The 10,558-nt window shown below is 40.2% G+C and overlaps 1 protein-coding gene across 1 annotated transcript; it reads right to left on the bottom strand.

Annotated features, from left to right (window-relative positions):
* Positions 1–785: 785 nt before the first annotated feature.
* Positions 786–10,458, bottom strand: LOC117288098 (pneumococcal serine-rich repeat protein-like). Its single transcript, XM_033768798.1, has 7 exons — positions 10,454–10,458; positions 10,322–10,422; positions 9,379–10,272; positions 8,901–9,028; positions 7,298–7,505; positions 6,689–6,718; positions 786–5,045 (listed from the first exon to the last, which is right to left on the bottom strand). The coding sequence occupies exons 1-7, from the start codon at positions 10,456–10,458 to the stop codon at positions 4,852–4,854; spliced, it is 1,560 nt and encodes a 519-aa protein (XP_033624689.1). The 3' UTR covers positions 786–4,851.
* Between the last annotated feature and the right edge of the window lie 100 nt (positions 10,459–10,558).

Below are 10,558 nucleotides of genomic sequence, written 5' to 3'. Positions count from 1 at the left end.
TGGAAACACGAATTGTGTTTATGTCAATACAAGCTGCACAAAAAGCAAACAAAAAAAGCTAACAAAAACGATCCTTGATTATCGAGTGCCGTTGGTTGAACATTCAGCGTCAGAATGGTTTAAAGGCAGTGGACACTATTTGTAATTGTCAAAGACTAGCCTTCACAGTTGGTGTATCTCAACATATGCATAAAATAACAAACCTGTGAAAATTTGAGCTCAATCGGTCATCGAACTTGCGAGATAATAATGAAAGAAAAAAACACCCATGTTACACGAAGTTGTGTGCGTTTAGATGGTTGATTTCGAGACCTCAAGTTCTAAATCTGAGGTCTTGAAATCAAATTCGTGGAAAATTACTTCTTTCTCGAAAACTATGGCACTTCAGAGGGAGCCGTTTCTCACAATATTTTATACTATCAACCTCTCCCCATTACTCGTCACCAAGAAAGGTTTTATGCTAATAATTATTTTGAGTAATTACCAACAGTGTCCACTGCCTGTTAGCACAGTTTGTAACCGACCAACTAGAATTAAAAGCACAACAGCCGATTTCACGAAACGCCTGCATAAATCCTATCTATAATTAGGACCGCTCTTACAACATAATATGGCTTCTCTTACAATGTGTATTTGAACAAATTTACAGGCACTATGTCCATGTCTCCACTCCCCCCCCCCTATCCGCCCCATACCTGGACTCCGACCCACCTCTTGCGGTCCAACTAATGCATGCTTGCAATTTTCGTCTGATTCTTTAACATAAATGAACAACAAACCAATAGTGTGTTTATCATCATTTTTTAAATTTATTTAACTTCACTGATAACATTCTAAGGCAATCAGCTTCCATAAATAAACACTGAACTATTGCATCTACAAGTGAAATATTGCAAGACAGTACTTGATGCATAAAGCTGCACTCGGGTAGCATATTTCTTCTCGTTTTTCGTTTTTTTTTATAAACACTTTGCCAAATATTTAGACCAAAAACCTATGTTTAGTTATGTTAGCTGAAGATTAAATACTTTTAAAATTACTATCATAATTCTTTTCTTAAGATTAGGCACAATATTGTGGTGGTTTACGAAACTATTATTTACAATAACATAATATATTATATTAATAAGTACCTAAATCCTTATGGAGACCCACGGCTTGTTTTATTGTCAAAATAAATAAGTATCATACATAACAATAAAATAAATAAATAAATTAACAAAATACTTCAATAAACATTTAAAAAATATAAAGATATAAATTAACTATAACTAACTTAGTCGCACTTAGTATATATAAGTAAATACATGATTTATCTGTCCTCAAACATTTCGAAATACATATTATGTCTTGTTTCACCTTGGGTGATCTGTCCCTTTTCTTAGAGTCATGTCCAATGGGGGACTTTTGGGATGCTAGGTGGCGGTAGACTTGCCAGGTAAATCCGTTGCCCTTTCGTAAATACTCGGGCCCTTTTCGAAACAACGGCTTCGGCTTTGGATTCGGCTCACTGATTAGCTTGGCTCCGCCGATTGTTTTGAGAATTTGCGCGTGTTTTGGTCGTACGTGCTCAGCGGGCTTCAGACGAGAGAATGAAGACTCAAGCCGAATCCAAAGCCGAAGCCCTGGTTGGAAAAGGGCCTATGTACGCACGCTATAATAAATAGGCGGTGAATTTTTGAGCCATAGCTAGACCAGCATGCACCTCATTCAACAGCTAGCTCTTGGGCAATGGGTATTAATGACACTGCGAAAAGGTATATTGTTCACTGTAATTACTGCATGCTAACTAGAACAATGGAATTTACCTGGTAAATTTGCTGAACCTTAGAGTTCTACAGTCTTAAGCAACTAAAGTAAAACAAAAATTTTAAACAACACTTTTCACAAATGAATGTCTTGAATGCAAATATTTTTACAAATCGAAGCCCTAATATTACAATGCATTTAAGTAGAATCTATGCTTATACATAATTATTATTAATATACACCTATATTTAATATTTACATATTATACTTTTTTAATATAATTTTTGTTGCATTTGCATGTAAAATAAATTTCCACGTCTAAAACACATATATGATTCTTACTTTTATTAATATATTATTGCACATATTAATTATTTTAAGATGATTCGTGCTGATACGTTTACACTAATATTTTACAAAAACCTGACAAATATCGCAAATTATCCCTTTAATTGACCAAAGAGTAAAACGATGATTTTAAAAACAAACCAATTCTCAAGAAAATAAAAAAAAAAGTAACTTTAATTTTTAAATACCGACTGGGTTTAAAAAAAAAATGGATAAATCAGTTTCCAATTCTTGTCTTCGAATGTGTGGCGTTATTTCTACGGTGTTACTTTCAAGACACACGTCATAAACTTAACCTAACAAAATGCCACCATGATTGGCTTCCTTGAATGTTAGTGGGAATTTTCTGTTTATTGATAATTATGTAATCTCTAATCTCGTTTTAAATGGGCATATGCTACTATACGGAGCTGAGACCTTGACCCTCACCACCAGTATGGAGAAGTATCTGGATGGTTGCTACACCAGGATGCTGCGTATGGCCCTAAACATCCCCTGGCAGGACCACATGAGAAACTCCAACCCGTATGCTGGCTGGCCAAAGGCCACAGAGAACACCGACTCAAGCTCGCTGGGCACTGTGTCCGCCACTCGGAGCATGCCGCTTGCCCAACCATCCTCTGGGAGCCCACCCAAGGCAAGGCCTCGCGTGGGAGAAGATGTCTCTCCTTTGTAGACACACTAAAACGAGACACCGGCTTGACCAGCGCTGAGGAACTTCGCTCCTGCATGCTGGACCGGAACATCTGGAGAAAAATCACTGGCCAGGCTCCAGCTTCTAGATGGCGCTCGACATTATTTTTACCAACTCAAGCGAGCTGGTGATTTTTTCCTCATTTTCATTGCACTGCATTCATGACCGTTAATGTTTACGACAGAAAGCCCCTTTTTGCATTGTTAGCGATTTGAATTTAATTTAATTTACAGCAAATTTACTTTTTTTCTGTTACCTTTTCTGTAGAAATTCTCGGTGGGGTACCACTAGAATTAAAAAAAACTCTGTTGGATAGCATTGCTTTATTGTTAAAGTACCCCGTAAGTTAATTTTCAGGGCACACACAACCCAAAGTTCTCAAAAACGCATCCTTAGGAGCAATTTTTGTTGAAAGATTTTTCATTTTCCCAGAGATCCCCCTTATGGATACCCCTTTGTTTTCCCTTTTCATTTTCTCCTGTGTCTCCATCAGATACCAAAAATGACGACAAACCTCAGTAAACGGCTCTGCAGTGCTTGGCAAACCAGCTCAAACCGGATTTAATTCCGTTCATTGTTTTTAAATTTCGATCACACAATGTTTACTTTCATTTCAATTTGACACGAGCGCGAGCATCCAACCCGAACAAGTCATATAATTAACTACATTATGTACCTTTTAGATACTCAGCAGATCTTTGGATGTCGTTTGGTTTTAGCTCCATTACACTTAACGGTGCTATACCTCACTTATCGCATTCAATCATCAGCTTCGCATTAGTCTCGATTAGTGACGCTGGTTTTGGTTTTAGTCGCCGATATTAAAGGGCGCAAACATCAACTGGCTAAACAGGAATAGTCAAAAAGTATGATCCTTTTCCATGTCTTCCCCTCGAGATTCGGCTCAGGTTAGCTTCTTGGCCCCGCGGTTGTTTTGACAATATTGCACTTGTGCTGCCAAGGCGCTCGGGCGTTTTGATGAAGGGACGGAGCCTGAAGCCGTATCCAAAGCCGAAGCCTTGATTTCGAAAAGGGGCTGTAAGCTTCAAAATGAGCCTATGTGACCCTTTTCGAAACGACGTCGGCTTCGGTTTTGGATTCGACTCAGGCTAGCTTGGACCCGCCCAGTTGTTTTGACAATTTGCAAATGCTTTACGTATACGCGCTCTCGGTCTCAGACGAGAGAACGGAGCCTGAAGCAGAATCCAAAGCTAAAGCTGTGGTTTCGAAAAGGGCACATGAATCGTGTTCAAAGCTTCTGATCCAGACGTGTGTTTTATACACACATCTCTTCTCCAGTAATTCATCTTGCGATATCAGCGATTATATGTTAACAAAACGAACGCCGCGAATCAAGACTAGCTTTGCATCAGAGTGTACTTTAGATTTTGATGCGAAACGCCGAAAAAGCCGAGAACAACAAATATCGGTTATCATTAGCGTTGACCTAAACTTGATGGTTGAGTATTTTAGGATGGACATAATTTTGTGTACCAATTCCCCGTTGTCCCGTAAAGGTGACCCTATTCCAAACGAACATATTTCTTTTAAAAAAGGTCGTGCGACAATCGCACCAGCTTATAGTGATTGATTTATGTACAATTTCGGGCTATCGTTTTTATCACTCTTTAAAAATATAAAGATCTCAAAGGTGGAAAATCTTGAACAATTATGAAAAACATAATAATAATTATTATTTAAACGAAGGCATACAAGTGAAAGTTATTGTATGCGTGTTCGCCATACAAAAACATTACTTTGGTAAAACATTTAAAGGCACACTTTTTTCATAGTATAAAGGTTGTTTAAAACCATATCGCACACTGGTATCCGATCGCAAAACAGTTAAGTGCAAAAGCATATATCGCGGTAACCTGAACATCTGACGTTACACTTAAAGATGCTCATGAACAAAGCCGAATAAAGGCAATGGACTCGTTTAGTAATTGCCAAAAACCTACAGGCAGACAAATATCAAGATCAAACTGCGACAGATGCAAACAAAGCTTGCTGTTGAAAGCGCCCTCATTGTCAACAAATAATAACAAGGCAAAGTGTTCTTATTCGTGCGTCGTTCGTGGCGTGTTTGGTTCCCCAGCCACTTTCGCGCCGTTCCCTTTTACCTTCGTCACTATGAACGCTAACAGGATGACGAGCACTATCACGAACAGAATAGCGCCCACTACAATGCCAGCTATTGCCCCTCCTGACAGACCGTACGGTACGGGTTCATTGATGGTGGTCGTTGAAGCAGCTGCAATTAAACAAAGGAAATCAATTTATTTTACAACCGGAGGAAATTATTAATTAACTCATAGTTCTTGTCTTCTGTGGTTGTTTTTCAAGAAGAACTAAACGCACGTTGGGGGCGCCACCACCAAATTCCTATCAGGGCCATGTCACACGAGGTAACTAACATGCAACCAGTTCAAGGCAACTACCATGAAGAGAATCCATTCAAATTTGAATATTTTCATAACTTCTTGGGGATCAAAACATATCGTTTGTATAAAGTGACCCATGTGCTACCAAACTGGTCCTGTAGCATTCACTGCAGTTGTTTGCCTCCAAGTTGTCCGTAACCTTTTTAATTTTTTTCAAACATTGTTGACCAACATTATGTATGGGAATCCCTTTTAGACTCAAGAACCTATAAAAGTAAAGACTAGCTGGCCAAACAATCTCCCGTTTTAGCACAACATAACAGTAGCTGTTTATTGTTTTATTGGATAGTAAAATTTATTGAAGTTTTGGGATAGTTCGGACAATACTACACAATGGTTCTACAGAAAGAATATTTGGAAGCTTTGTTTACACAATAATCAAATGATTGTCTTGATGTTATCATGTTTTCTGAGCATGCAGCTGTTACTTCAACAGCATTAAATAAGTTATGCCAATGGAGTGTATGAAATTTAATTAAAACAATAGGTTGAGCATGACATGACACATAGCAAGACTCAATTAATAAAGGAACACGTTGCCTTGGATCGGTCGAGTTGGTCTTTGAAAATCGCTATGTAACCGTTTGTTATAGAATGCATATGATTAGAAACGGTTACAAAACGCTTTTCACAGACCAACTCGACCGATCCAAGGCAACGTGTTCCTTTAAGTGTGACAGTGTGGTGTCATGCCTCAATATTTCCAACAAAGTTGAGTAAAAATAAGAAGCGAATCAGTTGTGTGCAGGATAGAGCTATGTGACGAGTCCAACATCGAGCCCGGCAAGGCGACAATTTGGGTTTCATTAACATAAACTTATGGGTTTTCCCCTACATTTGAGACATTTATAATGTCCTATACGAGAATGTCATGTTATGAGTAATATTTAAAAATGGGCTATAAAAGTCTAATGTGTACGAAAATCCCCGAAGGGTCATTAGATACAACCAATTTAAACGACTTCTTTACATGACAAGCTAATGTATTTATTTTTTGAGTTCATTAGTCACATGGTAATTGATTTTTCCCCCTAATTGGCTAATCCTTTAGGGGCGTGGAAACAGCCCGACGTTTTCTCGAGGGACGAAAGGGTCAATTTGATAACAATACAAAATAATACATGTTTTCATGGGCATTTCCACATCAATTTTGTTGTTGATCCAAGTTTCTTCTTTGTATTCCCATTTTTTCTTTGACTATTTGTGTCCATTAAGAACCAGTTTTATGTGTGCTTCTAAATATGGCAATGGACCAACTTACATCAAACCATCTAACTTTTCTGGGAAAAAACAAAAAAGGAAAACATAAGGAACAGTAATAATATGGGGCCTGATCCCGCACTCTATAATATCAGGAAATGTGGAAAGTGCCCCCCCCTCTGGTTATCACATTTTGTAGAAATGAATTAATTTGTGATGTAATAAAAATAACAGTCAAATTTGTACAACTTACCCACTGTCGGTGCTACAGTAACTATGGTTTCTGAAAATACAATGAGAAAACTAGCTTAAAGGTTTGTTCGGTGGGAAGGTACACGGCAGCAGAGGGAATTTCTTTCAATTTTATTATCCTGCGAGCACAGGGGTGTTATAATTGACAACGTGTTTGTATATACCACAGGATGAAACAAGTTTAACATCATTATGGTGTTTAGATAACACCAACTGTGTTGGCAGAAATTAGTGTTATTTTAACAGCTTACGGTGGAAATTATTCGGTATCTATATGTGAAACACTCACGGTGTCAATTTTAAAACCCCAGTATTTGCAGTAAAGAGTGTACTCTAAACACTTCCGGGCCACAACCGACCCGGGTCAATGAAGTACTGACCCATTTCTGGATTCAATGCTGATCCGGAAACTGGTTACAGCTCGGACTCCTTTCTTGTTTGACCCGTATTATGTGTCGTAGTGGCACAGAATCCGGATCACCATGACCCAGAACAGAGTCAGAAGCCCAGGGCCTGGAACCGGGTCAATTATGATCCAGGAGATTTAGAGTTGTTCTAAATGTGTGTGTCTTTGTAAAATAAAATGTCGAATGCCTTTATGCAGACTCACCTTCAACTTTGATCGACTCTGGGTCGACAGTGAATGTGTCCGAATTGTTGAGTGTAGCCACAATCTGACTGTTTAACGTTTCGGTCGACACATTTGCTGTTGCTGTAAACTCCAGAGAAAACTCGGCTATGATGCTGCCGTTTTTGAATGCTGTGACCTCACAGCCAGTAAGCGCACCACCCGCAGACTCGTTTGAAGCCTTGATAAGCTGGTGGGTAAAGCATTTCAATGAGGAATAAGGAACTAGATGATGTTCTGACTGTTTGGCACTTAGTAGCCTTTTGTCAAGACCTTCGTGGCATGGTCAGCTCCGTAAGCGATGGAAGAGGTTACTACTCGCGCAAGTCGAGTGGCGAAGACCTTGACAAAAGGCTTGAAGGTACTTTGCGATACGCTTCAATGTGTAGACGGATGTAACCTATGTTTACATTCAAACCGCCCTCTGTTGAAAAAATACTGTATACGTCATGTTTCGCCGGGCAAAAAGACACGTACATGTAGTCATGGTAAGATTGCATACACTTTCTAGCTGGCTGCCAAAACACAAAGGTTTTGCCCGGCGGTATGCGCGCGAATCATGTTATGGTTTTCGTGTGACGTCAGATGTCACATCGTCTATACAAGTTAAGAAATGAATTAGACCCATCAAGACATACATGGCACTTTTCAGAACGAACTTGAGGTGTAAAATTATATAAATCGATCAATCAACCAATCAACCAGTCAATAAAATCAAATGTTAAACAGTTGTACAAACTTCACAAATTGCTCTAAGGTGCTGAAGCACGAAACAATTCAAATGGTTTTAAAAGGCTGTTTAGACCCTGATCTTTGACGAGGAGTTTATTATATGTTTTAAAGGAACCGGCATCTCTGATATATGCAGGAAGTGTATTCCACATCTTTGGGGCCACTATACAATGAATGATATTATTATCGCAACGAAATGGACAGATTTAATATTGAATGAATGGTTGGCTGAGCTGATTGGGGAAGCTGTTGTTTTATAGGTGACCAGGGCCCAATTTCATAGAGCTGCTTAGCACAAAAATGTGCTTAGCATGAAATTTCTTTCTTGATAAAAACAGGATTACCAACCAAATTTCCATTTGTTACACATTGCTTGTTACTGGTATTCAGCTGTCCTTTGCATATCCTGGAAATCACGTGAACATTTTGTTGGTAATCCTGTTTTTTATCAAGGCAAACATTTCATGCTAAGCACATTTTTGTGCTTAGCAGCTCTATGAAATTGGGCCCAGGTGTTTAGAGCGGATAGCGAAGTGGTGTGCTCATTGAGACAGGGAGGCCCACCCGCTGCAGTTATAGATTGTCTGCATAATATTGTAGGTACAAGTCGCGGCAGAGGTCGCCCTAAGCTGTGTTCGGTAGACAATGTTGCAAAATGGAATGGTAGAGGGTCGAGAATAGCTGCGGCAACTGAATGAGAGCAGGTGATGGATTGGATTTGACTCCGGGACTGCACCCAATTAAAATGTGAGGATGAGGCGGCCACGGACGCAAGTCTATATACCGAATGATGAGCGTAGTAAAACAGTGCGTTCTAGTCTCAACAAAAAGTGAACAATAATTACACACTCACCTCCTTACACACAAGGTCACTGATCATCATAAACTGTGCAGACGAGGAATTTTTCAAATCTTCAGTAAATTCAGTCTTGCTATTACTAATATCTGTTATCCGAAACGCTCCGGAGAACTTTTTGGGCGCTGTAAAAAAAAAAATAAAAAAAAAACGGTCAGTGGTAAAATATTGTGAAGTATTCCTTCACGAACGGAGTACGGGATAGTTACATGTGAATTTGTTTTACTTCTTGATTATTTTGTTGGTCTTGTTCGAACGAGTTTAATTCTCGTTCCTCCAATTCCTGCCAACGAGTATAATTTGGGTTTATATCCCATACCCACCTGAGATGAGTATCTCATGAGAGTTTAAACGTGTTTACCGCTCATTAGTAACGAGATTTTGAAGAGAAAAAAGTCTGTCCAGATCAGCAAACACCTAATTTGTAATTCGGGCATGTGGACAACAAGTTAAAAGTAAGTAGGTTCAAGCTTACGTGGAGCAGCAGTTGTTGTTTTGGGAGTTGTTGTTGCTCCTACAGTTGCAGCTTGGGTCGATCCTCCAGCAGCTTGGGTGGTTCCTGCAGCAGCTTCAGTGGTTTCTCCAGCAGCTTGGGTGGTCCCTTCAGCAGCTTGTGTCGTTCCTGCAGCGGTTACGGTCGTTCCTCCAGATGATGTGATTGTCCCTATAGTTGAAGCTGTTGCCTCTGCAGTTGAAGCTGTCGCGGCATCTGTAGCTGAAGCTGTTGTTGCTGCTGCAGTTGAAGCTGTTGTTGCTGCTGGTGTTGAAGCTGCTGTTCCTGCTGCAGTTGTCTCTGCTGCTGCAACTGTAGTTGAAGCTGTTGTTGCTGCTGCAGTTGAAGCTGTTGCTTCATCTGTATTTAAAGCTGTTGCAGTTGCAGCTGTTGCTGCGTCTGTAGATGACTCTGTCGCTGCATCTGCAGTTGAAGCTGTTGTTGCTGCTGTAGTTGAAGCTGTTGTTGCTGCTGTAGTTGAAGCTGCTGTTGCTGCTGTAGCTGAAGCTGTTGTTGTTGCCTCAGTTGAAGCAGTTGTTGCTGCTGCAGTTGACGCTGCTGTTCCTGTTGCGGTTAATATCTCAGTTGCTGCATCTGTGGTTGAAGCTGTTGCTGCTGCAGTTGTCTCTGTTGCTGCTGCAGTTGTTTCTGTTGCTGTTGTTGCTGCTGCAGTTGAAACTGTTGTAGCTGTTGCTGCTGCTGCAGTTGACGCTGCTGTTCCTGTTGCAGTTAATATCTCAGTTGCTGCATCTGTGGTGGAAGCTGTTGCTGCTGCAGTTGTCTCTGTTGCTGCTGCAGTTGTTTCTGTTGCTGTTGTTGCTGCTGCAGTTGAAACTGTTGTAGCTGTTGTTGCTGCTGCAGTTGACGCTGCTGTTCCTGTTGCAGTTAATATCTCAGTTGCTGCATCTGTGGTTGAAGCTGTTGCTGCTGCAGTTGTCTCTGTTGCTGCCGCAGTTGTTTCTGTTGCTGTTGTTGCTGCTGCAGTTGAAACTGTTGTAGCTGTTGTTGCTGCTGCAGTTGACGCTGCTGTTCCTGTTGCAGTTAATATCTCAGTTGCTGCATCTGTGGTTGAAGCTGTTGCTGCTGCAGTTGTCTCTGTTGCTGCTGCAGTTGTTTCTGTTGCTGTTGTTGCTGCTGCAGTAGAAACTGTTGTAGCTGTTGT

This window comes from Asterias rubens, chromosome 3, assembly GCF_902459465.1.
Source record: "Asterias rubens chromosome 3, eAstRub1.3, whole genome shotgun sequence".
NCBI lineage: Eukaryota > Metazoa > Echinodermata > Asteroidea > Forcipulatida > Asteriidae > Asterias > Asterias rubens.
This window is presented reverse-complemented; position numbering and strand designations above follow the sequence as displayed.

What these genes read in the sequence shown, in the direction of transcription:
- LOC117288098 (XM_033768798.1), bottom strand. An exon ending in AACAACAACTGCTGCTCCAC is followed by an intron (nt 9,029 to 9,378) that starts GTAAGCTTGAAC and finishes TTTTTTTTACAG; the next exon opens with CGCCCAAAAAGTTCTCCGGA. An exon ending in AGAGTCGATCAAAGTTGAAG is followed by an intron (nt 6,719 to 7,297) that starts GTGAGTCTGCAT and finishes TTGTATTTTCAG; the next exon opens with AAACCATAGTTACTGTAGCA.